Genomic DNA, 16,045 nt, shown 5'->3' on the forward strand with positions numbered 1-16,045 from the left:
GAGCTGGTAGGAACGTTGGGTTGCTCGGTCAATGGCCAGGGTCAACGACGGCGTGGTGTATTCCGCAAATTTGCCCGACTGTGAGGGCGGGCACAAGCCGGCGTGAGTAGGTTAAACGTTGCGTTTTATAAGGGCACCACGGGGTGAGCAGCCCCTCCCCACCCAGCCCACCCCTCCCACCCCCACCCAGCCCCTCCCATTTTTGGATGCACGACGGACACAATAATCCCGTGGGCTGGTGTAACCATGAGGTTCCTACCAGTATAACTTATCACAGCTGAGGCTATATAATTTTAGAACAAATCACACATGAAGAAATGTTATTAGATTAACATATAAAATAGTTAAAACCATGGAATCATGTAATGTATCTTTACATGCTTCTTTGCAATTTAAAGTATACACATTTTTTGTTGGTATTCTGCAAGACAGTACAAGCTAAAGCACTGTTTTCAATTCCATTTTGACTGTTTATTCCTATTGATGTAGCATTTTTAATTATTTACAATTTAACGTTAATATTTAAACATGTTTTACATATTTAGTGTGATTAAATACTTAATGTATGACTGCATGTTGTTTCTATGATTTGCACTATTTCCCTGTGCATAAAAATCAATGATATACGTCAAACAATCCGATGCAGAATTTGAATCCAGTTTTCATTCCCATCATTTGCCATTGCGGCAATGTTAAGCCAATCTCTCAAAGTGGCAGACTGGATCAGTCGGAAAAATGTACAATTATGATCAGATACGATGGCAACACCCCAAGTGGACATTAAGTTAGGAACAATGTACCATGAGTGTTCCGGGAAGAAGCGGTGGTAAAAAATATCACGAACGAGAGAGTAATCAGAGCGTATCGGTATTTAAAAAAACTTTTATTTGACGTTAACAATGTTAAGAATGATTTAGAATTCCAACGTACATTATATTACTGACCATTATAGCAAGTTTCTCAAAGGAGACCTGAGAAAAAGTATGCTTAAATGTGTCTTGAAAAACCTCTTAACACCTTTCAACTGTCTAATGTAAGTGTATGTCATGTATTGTGTATGAATATAAAATACATGGGGGACACAATGAAAAATACTTATTTAGTTTCACCCACACATTTTATTTACATAAAGTCCTTATATAAAATTGGGGGAACATACAAAAATATATCTTAAAAAGTAATAGAGGAACACAGGCAGTATTTCTTCCGAATGCATGATAAACTATACCAGTATGTATACCAGTACAGAAGAATTACGGGTTCATATAAAATTTCCAGAGTTATAACATTGCTGTTTTTCAAATTGACCTTGCATTGTGCTTCATACACTTTAAAAACCAGCCTTGTTTAATTTTACAAATCTATATAATTTAGGATGAGGGGATTGAAGAGGCTGACCATGAGAATTGAGATAATCGTAGAGGGATGAATGAAAGTCTCGGCAAGTGGCTGAGTTTAGAGTAAATTGGAGGTATTGAGCAGGTGGAGGAGGTATGACGACCTGCAGAGTTGATGTCGGTGACAAGCAAACGAGAGCTCGGATCAATGACAACGAACAGGTTTTGCAAATGAAAAACAACCGTTGTCGGGAAACCAAGACAGAGTGGCTCGATAGGTAAGAGTGGAAGTGTGAGTGATCTGTGGTGTCAAAAGCAGCAGAATTATCTAGAAGTGGTAGTTAACCAGTGAATCAAAATGTATTTATAGTTGCATTGCCAGAAAAGAAGAGAAACGCAGCGCTGGCCACGTGCAAATAATACACAGCGTGCCACAACAACACCCCGAAATGTAAAATACTGTATAAAAAATACAAGTCCCACTGCGTAGAATTAAATGTAATATGAGCGTAATACAATTATGGGATTGCATGGGTATTCACAAATAACACAATGAGGCCATCTTCTTGGTTCTTTCGGTAAAGTCACGTAGAAGGGAAATAATAAAAATAAAACATAATAAAATAAAAATTCTCACGTTTCGGCCATAACACAAGCAGCCGTCCTCAGGTGAAGAAACAGAACTGTCGGAAAGACAGCGTCCCAATGAACACTGTCAAGCTTGGCAGCGTATATTTAAGCTGGGTTGGGGGAGGAGAACGCCTTGACAAAGGAGTTTACATATCAACAGCGAAATTAAGCATATTGATGGAAAATGCAGATATGGGATTAGTCACTCCTTGTGTAATGTGTAGGTGGTGAGGCCATTTGCCAGCTATGGCTGCGACGTTTGGTCGTACATGTTGTGTATATCGTTTATTGTTAAATTTGAATCACAGTTCCTATGATCACTGTTACATTGTTTTTATAGCTTTATTTGGAGGATTTTGAAAACGTTTTGGTTTAGCCATGTTTGTTTGTTGTAGTACAGAGTTAGCCTGATAACTTTAATGTAAATTGTCTTATGGTTGTTATTGTTTGACTTGCATCCCACTGGGATTTTTGCACACAGCGTTGAAATACGGTGTTTTTTCTGGAAGACTTTGCTGTTTTTTCCTGGATTTTATTGTTGCGTGTAGTCACTTTAAGATGTTTCTTGTTCATGTTTTTGTTTGTTGCGGTTGCACCCGAGTCAAGAGCCGCATGGGCTCACAGGGCTATACCTAATACATGAAACTGAAACAATTAATGTGGGTCAATCATCAGCACAAATGACTCCTATGGAGTGCACATATGGAATTTGTGCTTTTAAACAGCACATTTCTCACCTCTGGATAATCACGTATGTAAAATGTTTTAAAAAGTGCATGCAATAACTGAACATCAAACATGGAATATGCATAAAAACTCAATCAGAATATGTATTTATACTGGAGGAATCTGATGAGATGTAAATATCTTTTTCATACAAACATTTTTGGAGAAATTATTATTCACCACCGGACTGCAACCAAGACAATATAAGATAATAGCATTCCTTTAAAAATTTGAATATTCTCAAATTGATTTAACAGAAATGTTGAAACAGACTAGAGTATTTTAGTCTCTGCAAAAAGTACAGTTAATCTGTAGAAGCCAATGAAACCATGGCATTTGTGCTTCAGGGATCTTACGGGCATTAAATCATTCATGCATATTCTTCTTATGCATTAATGTCACCATATAATTAACTTTAGCTGTGCCTTGACTTTTGAAGGTAATACGTTATTCCCATACAAGTGCAGCAAACAGGTCCACTGCGTAGGGTTTTCTCGGCCATGCCGTACAGCTCTCCCGATGTGCTGTTTGTGTTGATCCACGTGTGGTTTCCGCGTAACGTTCAACATTTCGCTCTATGTGCTGGGAGTTCAGTTCCTGAAATAAGTGGAGTGAAGCGTCAGACATCACAACCCGAACACGCATCAGAGAGCGAAAAGGGGATACTTTCCGAAAGCTGTAAAAAATCCCGGCAGTGGGATACAGAGGAAGACAAACACCGACACATTCTGCGCTCACTTCCCAGGGCATCAAGCGCCAAGACATTGGGAGTCGACTCGAGCTCCTAAATAAGCCACCATATAGTCATCAGGAACATGGCGACTCCATTGAGAATGGCCATGCTGTAGGCCATGTGAAATGAATGACCCGTCATCTTGCTGCAAGACAAGAAACACACGACACAGGTTAGGGCATGCTGAAATGTCACACGCCAATCAGGCAACTTTAAATTACAATTTTACATTGTCTACTAGGCACATATATATTCATTTATCAATTAAAATCGTTATTTGCACTCGTGTTACATGCATTCAATCATGTGTGTCAGAATAGATGATTTATGATTCATGTGTTGGATATGACTGGTTGTCGAAAATCGTGCAGCAGCTATAGATTATACGTGCACAACAGGGCAAAATAAAACATTCAACATCGAGCTTAAGCACAACCCTGAACAATGACAATTTACGGAGTTGTGGAAATGAAACATCACATTCCTAGCTGATGAGGTGTATTTTATTTTAACAAAAATAAATTTAGCTTAAAAAAATAATTATCATGCCCAGTATTCATGGGTGAGAACAAGTAGACACCAAGAACCCTATTCCTGTAACCCAGGTGATCCTGATGAGCACTGACGCACATCATGTTCGTAACACAGCAGAAAATACACACACACACATTCTCACTAACTACCACCTGCCACCGATCAGTGACTAAGCGGCCAGAATGTAATTGCTTTCAATGTTGCTGGGGCATATCATGAGCCAAGACTGAAACATGCAGGAAGGAAAAAAAAAAGCAATTCCCTGCCTGTGGGTTGCAAAAAATGAAATTTGTGGAAGGAGTGACAAAACTGCCACCAGTTTTAATAAAGCATTTCATTAAATTAATTAGATGGGTAGATTGGTTGTTCATTAACCCTCCAATTTTGCACCAAGCCAAATGAAATGTTATTAAAGTGCTTCTCTATAATTTAATTGGTTCCGCACATTGCTATGGCAATGTATTTTCAAAAGCAAGGGATGGTTAAATGACATCGCAATAGCAAACTCCCATTGCATCCCTTGTTGTCTATGGCAGCAATTTCCGACTAGAATCACCCAGAAATGTCTGTCCGTCTGGCGTGTGACGTCACTCCACATGAGGCCCACCCCCCTCATTTATATTCACGAGTAGGTGGATTTTTACACAAACGCAGAGGAAGGTCGAGCCGAACTAAATAATTTATTACGCAAAGTCGCTTCAAATATGACGTTTCTTTACAGAAAGTGACGGTGAAAAATAAATCTACGCAGCACAGTGCTACATCCGTGTGTGACGTCACTGCAAAAGAGGGCCCCCCCTTCATTAATATTCATGCCCGCGTGGAAATTTACACGAACGCACAAGGTTGCGTGCTCCACATGCTGCACCCCTCCCCTCATTAATAATCATGAGCAGGTGACGTCACTCCACATGCTGCACCCCTCCACAATAACCATGAGGGGGTGACGTCACTCCACATGCCGCACCCCTCCACAATAATCATGTGGGGGTGACGTCACTCCACATGCCGCACCCCTCCACAATAACCATGAGGGGGTGACGTCACTCCACATGCCGCACCCCTCCACAATAACCATGAGGGGGTGACGTCACTCCACATGGGGCAACCCCGCCCCCTCATTAATAATCATGAGCTGAACAATCTTTCTATTGAATATTTCAGATTTACTGCAATATACACCCGTCCTTGGACGGGCAAAAAAGCTAGTTGTTAGACAAGACCCAACCTTGGTTTAACATGGGTTACAAGGCCTCCCCTTTGGAATTCTTACACGACACGTTGCTAGAATGGTAAATATATTTCTTGATCGTTATCGTTACAACAGTTTAGCCCAGATATAACAACCTCTACAACAACACGCACGCATCTTGTCATGGAAAAAACCTGGAAGAGATAAGCTGGTAATTTGCCAATTTGCTTTTGTTTTGGAAATGAATCCATGACACAGCACACGTGTCTTAGAAGGTAATATAATTGCATCTTACAAAGCTACACATGCTCACAGACAGCTCAGTGTAATCAAGCGTTTGTACCCAGAGAGCAAGCCCACTGTCCTAGTCACCGATATCCCTTAAATTATTAATTTACGGAAATAAATTTGGCTGTCCACTATCTAATTTTAATTGCATCTACAGGCTAACACGCAATTTAAAGCGAGTTAGAATGTGTTAATTAAAAGAAACAATCAAACATTGTCACAAAATAATGACTTCCTGGAACTATAAATATTGTAGCCAATGGCAAGCTCATTCATCTAAAATTAATTAAAATAGTTATCCTATGAGCATGGCTATGATATAAATTGCTATGCAATGTTATGGTTTCTCCAAGGAGGGTTATGTCCCATACATCTTGCTTATTATTTGTGATTTCAAAAGTAAAGCGAAGATTTAAAAAAAAATTGATTGTTCCAGGCGCACTGGAAGTAATACACTTTTAAGTAGATGACTGTAATCAAAATAGGCAGGAAGAGAATAAATAATATCCACAGAAAAACACCATTCGTAGATGCCCATGCAAATAAATACACACCAATGTTAAACTACAAGACTAACTTAAAGATAAATTTTAGGTTCAACATACAGTATTACACTGTTACATTTTACAGCATACTCGATTAGAAAACGGCAAGTGCATGTATCCCGCACATGTGTTCGGCCAGTGCAATGCTATCTTATTACATTAGAAAAAGTTAAACCACGCTCGAATGCGACATGGGAGATGTGTGTACACCTTCCATGAATGGACGATCACAGAATAACCGTTCTGTGACTGAGGGGATGAAGCACGGATATTCCAAAAGACGTGTGGCCTGCTAGTCAAGTTGAAAATACCGTGCAGTGTACTATAGTTATGAAAGTGATGAGGTTTTTAACACGCATTTAAAAACATACTTTTGTTGATGTTACTAACCAACAGTGTCATTGCATTCATTCACTGGTAGCTTTAATAAAACAGGCCACATTTTATTCCGTTTCCTATCTCATAAACTAACAACTCATTGTGTACACATAAGGGCAAATCAAGCATCCGCAAGAGTGGCGTTAATTTTGTTGAACCTGATGGGAACTCCAGCAATGCAGATGGTCTCATTTGTTAGAGTGACCTGGGCCACCAAGATGACAAGAGCAATACAATAACAGACACCAATAGAGCAAATATAATATCAGAGAAAAGACAATCGAATTAAAGGAAAAATTGAAAATACTGCACAACCAGAAATGAGTATTAAAGGAAAATAAATGTCCTGTAATGTAAGGTGACTCGGTCAAATTACTTTTAAACTGTTTGCAGTGATTAAATAACAGAAATATAGAACAGCTTCAAGGCGATTATTGCACTAATATTCTTTGGTTCTTTCGGTAAAGTCACATAGGTAGGAAAATAATAATAAAATAATAAAAATAAATCACATTTCGATCGCAACACAAGCGGTCGTCCTCAGGCGGAAAAAAAATTATAATCCAGCAGTGGAACTGCTGAACCAGCGAGAGAGATGTTACAACAAGGAGGTTATTTATGTGGCGATGGGCAAGCAGCGGGGTCTGAGCTGGAAAGGAATTCCATCCCCGGACGCAAGCACGTCTGTTGTGTTAATGGGGGAGATTAGGGAGAAAAATTTGCATGAAATTAGCTTCCGTCGCCGCATAACAGTATCGTGCCCGCATATGCGCACAACAGCAGTGTTAATGGGAGGTTAGCACGATGTTGATGGGAGAGATTAGGCAGGGAGATTAGGGCAAGGATATCTGTCAAATAAAATCGTTAGTGTGCCTACAGTACAATACATATAGAACGTGGATGATTTGCGCTCAAATAATCTACAAATTCTAAAATTGTCAGTGACACTGCAGTTTGCAGATACTCTCGTCATCTATCGGGGGGGGGAAGGATGAATCCTGAAATCTGTTTTTCTCGCGGATGAACGGAGTCACGGGGATAAACACTCCGAAAATGTGTGACACACTGGGCTTGCGCGATTTTTACTTATTTATTTCTGCCGCGGTTTGTGAATTAACCACCGCGGGCATCCCGTGCATTACAGTAACAGAGTTTGACTGAATTGTAGGTGGCACCATCTAGGGGCTATCACCTGCAACGAGATAAACTCAGGGGATGAGCAAAGAGACTTTAGTTCCTAAAGACTAAACTTGATACAGTATATGAAAATAACAGCAAAAGTTGTAACCATAAGCTAATACTTCTTACTGATAAATACAATCTACACTGCATAAAAAGTACAAGGTCAGCCCTGTAATTGCTGGCTCGAGCCATTGCCTCAGCTAGAGGGATCCCCAGAGAACGCCTCGAGGAAATTTGGCCTACTCTTCCACGCTGGGCCAGACATCTTGGAAGGGGTGGGAGTACCCACAATTCACCCCACCATCTGCGACCTGCCGATACACGAACCGTGGTGTACCCACTTATAGTGCCGAGTGGACAGAGGCAGGCAAGCAGAGGGATGTATAAGAAATCATTGTTTCAATTTCCAAGCTGGGAGAGATCAACCATTTCATCACGTCAGCATTCTACACTGTATATGACATTCAACCATGTAATGAACTAAAGATTATTATAGGAAGAAAATGACATGGCTCAGTGGATAGACGCGATGGCTAAGGAGGTAGGAATTCTAACCAGGGCTTGGTGTTGAATTGGGCCGCCTCGTCGCTTCTTACCCTTTTCAGCGACAGCACCTCCACGATTTTTATATACACATAATTATTTTCCAAATTAACAACACCTAAGCCTTGCTCCCCACCCCTCTCCCCCTCGGTGCCTTACCAACCTGCTGCAATGCCAATTATCTGCTCCACTTGCAAAACAGTGGCGCCTCCCGTGTCTATATTAAAATATAAATCACCTTTGTGAGAGGTGCTCTTCTGTCAAACTAGGGGTCGATAAAATCCTTGACCCATGTGAGCTTAACGTGAGCTAATCTTCGTGTGGTTTGTTCCGCTGTGCGGTACTCATTTGTGTCCTGGCTACACAAGCAGCTTGGTGCACGTTTTAGGGAAAGTCAGTCACAGATGATTTGTTGCGAGTGGTTAATTTTCCTTTCACACCAAATCCTCATCTCTGGCAGCCTGTTCATTAAGCAAAAAAGTGGTTATGGGCTCCCAGACAAAATGGCCTAATTATGTTACAAAGCAGTTTCATTATCACGATCATTATGCAGGGCTCTATATAATAGCAGATTCATATTTAATTTCCATACCATGTTCTTTTTTCTGAGAGTTCAATGCCTACGTTGAAGCGGTATCAAAGCCAAGATTTTTTTTCTAAAAATACTTGCCGAAAATTACTTTAGATGCTGACATTTTAATCATAAGTCAAAAGTAAAACACATGTACTTTCTCATGTGCACATTTGAAGTAGATAACATTCTAAACAAGATCATCGTTTTATATACCAATCACATAATTTATATTATTGGACAGAGGTGTAATTTTAATCAAGCTGCATTGACATTCAGGTGTGTCTTTGACAAAATCACCATGCTGCAACCCGTTCCATTTAACCATATTTTCCTCTCAAGTGGCTTCACGCGTTCATATAAAATGCCTGGTCTCTATAATCAGCAAGGCAGATGTTGCACCTGTTTGCTGAAATCCGACTCAACGGGGTGATTGAGTAATTGCTTCCATATTGCAGTTATTAATAATTTAACATTGTTTTACCCTCTCGACACATGAGAATCCGACTGTCTTTGTGCCACAGATTCTCATAATTCAGTCCACGTGGCTCTCCATGATCTAGCTGGTCATTATAACCAAGTCAAATTGTTGCTACCGCCAGTTCACAAGGTAGCCTCATTCTCTAAATGAAGGCATCACCGCACTTACAATGGTTAATGGATAAAATAATTTATATTTTTATTAACTCAAACCAGCATCAGTGTTGTTTTACATATTATTACAGTATTATTAACAAATAATAATTTAGAGTGCTTTGTTAATCAACTGATGGGCAGAGGCCTTACCAGACCGTGTCAGTCGTGGGGGTTGTTTGACCAAGCTTCACAGCGCTGGTCAATGCAGTTTTGTAAAGTGGGGGTCCAGGGACTGGTTAAAAAAAAATCACTCGCCACTGATGTTCGCTCTGGAAGGCAATCTACCTTAACTACCACCAGTTGACACCATTATTATTGATAACACCAATTCTGTTAATTTACTCTTTTGATTAACATATAATTCCCACACTGCTTTTGCAGCCAATAATTACATTTAAAGACCATTAAAATACACGTTAATAAAGTAGCACATTCACGTTAAATACAGATTCATCATCAATAGACCACTAACAATACAAACATGAAACACTTATAATGTCGTGCCTCCTTACACTTTAATTTACAGTTGATGCACACAAAGTCTTTCCGAGAAAAAGTAGAAATACGCAAAGTTTTGGACCTAATGGCGCTCATTCATAGCACATGAAGATGGGCAATTTGCGTGGAATGTTGCCGATCATATATTTATCTTTTAAAACAGCGTTGTTAACAAATGTGTCAAGTATTTATTACTTGTGCACCAATGAGAATACAGCATCACTAAATAATTTAAGTCCTTTCATGGACGTTTAAGAAAAAAAAAATTGGTGACTGCAATCCACAAAGGCCCAAAGTAAGACCAGCCATCACGATAAGCACCTGTAATATGTCGATAGCCTCGATAACGTACCTCCCGCGGGGTTCAGTGCAGGTTCATGAATGCTATTTACAATGCACTTGATGTTAAGGTTTATATTCTGTAACCTTTGAAAATATCTATCAGCTGGAAACTCCAAAGATGTTCTGAGCACTTTCCTTATCACTGTTTTTCCTATTTAACTGATTGGAACCAAAGACCAGGAGTATACTTTACAAAGGAAGTGTTGCTACATCATTACTTAAGTGAAAAGGTGCCCTAGAAGATTGTTTTCAAGTAATTTCAAGACATGCAGTTAAAACAGGCCGCCGTTAACAGAATCATGAGTGTTTCGTGTAAAGAGAGCATTTATAGGACAGACTAATTGTTAATTTCCATCATTTCAATTAGGTGAGAGCACAGCGAAACTACTAGCCTCTGTTTGAACGGAGACTTTGGTTCCAAAAGCAAAAAAATAATTAAAAGGCACAACACTTAAAGTTAAACATAAAGTGTGAAACACAATTCACACTTGAAAACGTCAGAGGCGACGAAGTGAAGTGATAGCGCTTAATGAGATGCGGCATGCTCCACGGTGACGTGAGGCACATGGAACGTGGAACGTGCGAGAAATCGCAGGGGCCTTCAAGAACACTCAACATTATTCTACAGCGGTTTCTAATGATCTACCTACGAAACACGTACCCCAATATCCCAAATATAACAAAAAGCACTTGATAAAGAGTTTAGTCAAATAAACTGTACAACATATTATTGTTTTACGTAAAAAAATAATTGCACTTTAAGCATAATAAACTGAAAGAACATCTTGAATTTTAAGATCAAGCAGAAGCTACATCTTCCAGATTATTAAATGAAGGCCCACTGGTGAGGCTCTGCCACGAGGGGTATAATCACAGTCATGAAATGTATTTACCCCTAATTCCTCCTCACCCCGAGCTATTCAGATAAGTCTAAGATTCAATAGTTTCCTTTGGTTTTACTGCATGTTTTGTACTTCTCATTTTTCCGTCTCATATTGTACAGCTTTGTCCACTCAATTTGCCATCATGAAACATTTTACATGCAATGAAGAAAGGTCATTGCCCAAAACGTAACCAAATGTTTTTCTTTTATGGAAGTGTTGTTTGACAAGTGTGTTGAGGTTTTTAAATGTACCGTTAGTGTCTCAAATGCATTTTGTCAGCATAAATTGTAATTAATTCTTATAAATTACCATTTGCATAATTATTGGTTTTAATCAACAATTTTACGCACCAATACATGATCAATCAATAACAACTAAATCCGACATACTGCAGCAGGGGTCCTTACCGCAACCGAGCTGGGGATAGTGGTGTTGGAGGGAACATTCCTGGCTGAAAGGAGTCAAAGTAAGCCAGAGACCAGGAGAAACAGCAGCAGGACAATCCAGTCACCAGTGGCAGGAGGAAAGGACAACATAGACCTGTAACACAAAGTGTCATCAAATATAGGTGCAGGGCCAAAGGGCATCTGAGACCTCAAGACACTTCTCAGCTTTGTCACACTGAAAAACACCTGCTGCTTAAGTAGGTCTTATATACAATTAAATGCGGTGTTCTCACCCTGCTCTGCATGAGTTTTCTCCAGGATATCCAGTTTCCTCCCATAGCTAAAACACAATATAACTGATATTGCTGAAAACTCACCTGCAAATTACTCGATTGGAATGACAAAATGCAATATAGCTCCCTACTGAAAAAATACTTGGCAGGACCCTCCTGAAAGAGTCCTGAGACTCCAATGAAGCTTTACTGGGTAGACAACTGTGATAACAAGAAATAATTAATGCTCATACAACTGCAGTAAGACTCTTGAAGGGACCCATTTACCTTTGCCAACACACCTATACAAATGAGGTACATATGATTCCATCAATTAAATATTCAAAGGTAAAATTATTAATTATTAGCTGTACATTCACAAGAATAATATTATATGCTGTAGTGCAGAAGCAGGTGGTGAAACTATAATTGACACATTACAACCAAATAAAAAACTTACCCAAGATGCTTAGAATTACTGAAGAGCCCTTGTTGTCTGTGTCTCCCGGATCAGCATCTATAAATAGATATAACTTAGTACCTGGAAGCAATGCAATACACATTTACAAACAAATACCTAAGGCACTGAAGATGCTTTGGGAATCAAAATGATGAAATAAAGATAATACGAGCGGTATGAAGTGCCTTTGGAAAGTTGAACATGATCATGAAAAGGAACATAGCAGTGCGTCTGAAGAAAGCATTCAATCAGCATGTGACAGATGGATTAGAAACATGGATACTGACAAATAAAATGGAACAAAAACTTTAAAGTGAACAAAGATGAATTCCGTGATAAGAACACAGATCAGGGGGGTATATCGATAAGTGCCTAGAATAAATCATTACGATCGCTTATAAACGTCAAATTTACTCGCGATATTGAAGCTCACATCAGCATCTTACCTGCACTGGCAGAAACGAGCAATGCCCTGATCATGAGGGCGATGAGAGAGATGGTCACCAGGCAGGAGAAAATTGCGCTGTAGCGAGGAGCGCCGTACGAAGGATGTTGCTCCGGAGAAATCTCCGGTTGCTCCTCGCCTTGCCCAGAAGACTCGTCTGACACCTCCATCATCTCTCTCTCCAGCCTACGAGCGACCTTTTCCGAATCGATGCCTCCTGGGTTCTCCATCGCAATGAAAAACTGCACAATGCACAAACAGTCCATTCTCGATTACGTGAGGAAATGGGGGGGGGGGTGAAAATTGATTTATTTGGGAATATAAATGGCAACATTTCCCCCTTCTGTGAAGGCTTAGTAGGACCCTCACGAAAAGAGTCCTGAGACTCAGTGAGCCTTTTGCTGGGTACTGTAAAAGAAGCGTATTGTTTTACATGAGCCATTGACAGCTGTAGGTTCAAAAGAACATTATTCTAAGTTTACAATTTAGCTGTGAATAATTAAACATTCAATGCTCAAGGAGATTGATAATTGGCGACCTGAAATACATCAAGATCCATTTAAGACCACAATATTTTTAAGCTTTGACATAATAAATGTTGACTAGATTTAACAATACATTAATACAGTATGAAGTGAATAAGGCTAAGTAAAAAAAGTTAATTGCACTTAAAATAAAACTTCACGAAAGGAAAGTGATGACATTAAGTGGGGGTAACTGAGAAATAAGACGAAACATATTGCACTTTAGTAACAAATGGCTGTAATTAAGGTCTTTCATTGCCAGTGATCATTAAGTGTTTCAGTCTTAACTCACCTGACTATGTACTTTAATGTCTCATAATTAAGAAAAAATTGCGTAAACATTTTACAACTCTTAATGTGTTCATGGGATCATATGCAAGTGAACAAAAGCTAGAAATGCACAAAAAAGGTTGAAATTACACAACGCACAGATCGGAGCACAAATAGTAAGTTGGAAGGCGATGGGCTTGGAGGCTGATCACGTTGATGGACCACCTCACCGTATTGATAAGCATCGCCTACCATTTGGATCACAACAGGCAGAGGGGTGGTCTGCTTGAGAAGATGTGGGCCAATTAACTCTCACGCACGATTCTATTTCTTTCACGCGTTATTTTTGGAAATCGGGCCCTTTTGATCCGCACCAACACCTCGTACATTATAGCGGTTATGCAACCACTGCTCACAAAAGCTGTCAAAATTACAAATCAGCAGCACCACGTGCAACAACTCATTACAGTGCAGTGCTAATTGTGTAACAATTAGAACCCCCTGCGGATTGTTAACGGACGGTGGCAATTTGAGAATAGATGTTCGCACCCCGTGGTGATCTTCGCGACTCTCAGTGGCCGTCGGGGTCACCGTGAACCCATCAAATGCCACGCGTGTGCCAGATGACACTCAATCCACTGCTGGATGAGGGCCTCCCCGCGCATTGTGCCGTCTTTTCTTGGATTTTCTGTTTGCACTTAGTCACATATTCATTTAAGATGTTTTCTTGTTCATGTTTTTTGTTTGTTGCGGTTGCACCCGATTCAAGAGCCGAATGGCTCACAGGGATATACCTAATAAATTAACTTGTGCGTCTCTTCGGGGTTATTCGACCACACTTGCTGGTCCCCCCAACCACCCACCGCAACCTCCGATAAGCACGTGCGAAAGACATTCAACGTACATACTTCACCACATTGGTCAGTGGGGGGGGTGATAGAAGTACCGTACAACATTGAATTGCACTGCCCACAAAAGTTAGCCCCGCAGTCTGTCGTGCATGGTGATGGTAGCCCATCCAATCGATATCCAGGCATTCGGTTTGCTCGGCTTGTCCTGTGACATTGACGAGTCGACTATTCCACTGCTGGATGATGTCCGCCCACCACACCAAGTGTATACAGACAAAGATCCCCCGTGTAGCCTTAACAGACTGTAGGGGCAAGTGCTGTTAGCGAGCACCTATTAAAGCCGGAACGGCACACGAGTGGGTGGCCAACACCAGGCCCGGGCCGCCTTTGTCTCCCCAGTGGCGATGTTTACACCCAGTTAACCAAAGTTCGATTTCCGGACCCCGGTTAACATCAGTGGCAACCCCCCCCAACCCACCCCCCTCACGTCGTTGACCACCAACCCCCAGTGAAGCGACCAGCGTGGTGAAGTATGGTCAAACAAGCACCGCGTACGACGCAAGCTTCGCGAGGCCTTGTGGATTATCTCGCCAAAACCCTCGACGCAATCGACTACAATCCAACACAACACACTCCTCAAACGACGGCGACCACCAAGCACACCTGTTAAAGATGACTCGCGTTAACACACGACGAGTTGCGTGCGGGGTTATCGCAAACGTAGCGCGAGAGAAGAAGCCTCCCCAGGCACGCGAGGCCACAGGCGGAGATGGCGCCGCCTTTTTATACTCGCGGCACCGAGAACGTCCCCCACCACCACGTCACTACCCCCCACGTCACTACCCCCCCCCACGTCATCCACTACCCCACCCCCCACGTCACCCCCCCCACTACCCCACCACTACCCCACGTCACCCCCGCCCCACGACCCCACTCCCCCATCCACAACCGCCCCCACCCAATCACTCACCACTAATGCCCCCATTACCACCACAACTACTATACCCACCCCACCCCCACTACCCCAACACCGCCCCACCAATACCCACCCACCGTCTACCGCACCCACCCTCCACTACCCCACCCCACCCACCCACCCAACCCACCACCACCCCACCCCACCCACCCAACCCACCACCACCCCACCTCACCCACCCACCACTACCCCACCCAACCCACCACCACCCCACCTACCCCACTAACACTACCCCACCCACCACTACCGCCCCCACCCCACCCACCACTACCCCACCTCACCCATCCACCACTACCGCCCCCACCACACCCACCACGACCCCACCCACCACCACCCCTTCCCACCCACCACCGCCCTCACAGGACCAACCCACCACCCCACCCTGGAGTTTTGAAATTTCGCACAACTCCTCTAATCCGCGGTGAGATGCGGCGACCCAACATTGCGAATTTGTCATTTGGAGACTCCAGTTATCCATGAACAAAAATCGCTAGTGTTAGGAAGCACTATGGGCAAAATCGCGGCTAATGCACAATGTCGTGTTCTTGCTTTTGCTGATAAGCCATGGCAATCATCACTTCACGATGCAAGCCGTGTTGTCTGTTTCTTGGAGATTTGTTGACAGATGATGTTCAGAAAAGGTTTGCTGGAGGCACTGGGTTATTGTTCGCACGACAGTATAACCAATTTCGCACAAACATGGCCCATGCGTCATCTGCTGGGAGGCTTTTGTGTTTTTAAGGTGCATGTGGATTGGGTTATTGGATCGATTCATGCTAGAGTTTCTTTCTTTTGGAAAGCAGTGGGCAGTAAATGTGAGTCCTGGCGAAATTACTAAAGCA

At 41.8% G+C, this 16,045-nt stretch overlaps 1 protein-coding gene across 1 annotated transcript; it reads right to left on the minus strand.

Moving 5' to 3' along the window:
- Positions 1–806: 806 nt before the first annotated feature.
- ARL6IP6 (ARF like GTPase 6 interacting protein 6) lies at positions 807–15,033 on the minus strand. Its single transcript, XM_078869396.1, has 5 exons — positions 14,891–15,033; positions 12,584–12,824; positions 12,138–12,194; positions 11,427–11,559; positions 807–3,571 (listed from the first exon to the last, which is right to left on the minus strand). The coding sequence occupies exons 2-5, from the start codon at positions 12,810–12,812 to the stop codon at positions 3,478–3,480; spliced, it is 513 nt and encodes a 170-aa protein (XP_078725522.1). The 5' UTR covers positions 12,813–12,824; positions 14,891–15,033; the 3' UTR covers positions 807–3,477.
- Between the last annotated feature and the right edge of the window lie 1,012 nt (positions 15,034–16,045).

Source organism: Lampetra fluviatilis, chromosome 2 (genome assembly GCF_964198595.1).
Source record: "Lampetra fluviatilis chromosome 2, kcLamFluv1.1, whole genome shotgun sequence".
Lineage (NCBI taxonomy): Eukaryota > Metazoa > Chordata > Hyperoartia > Petromyzontiformes > Petromyzontidae > Lampetra > Lampetra fluviatilis.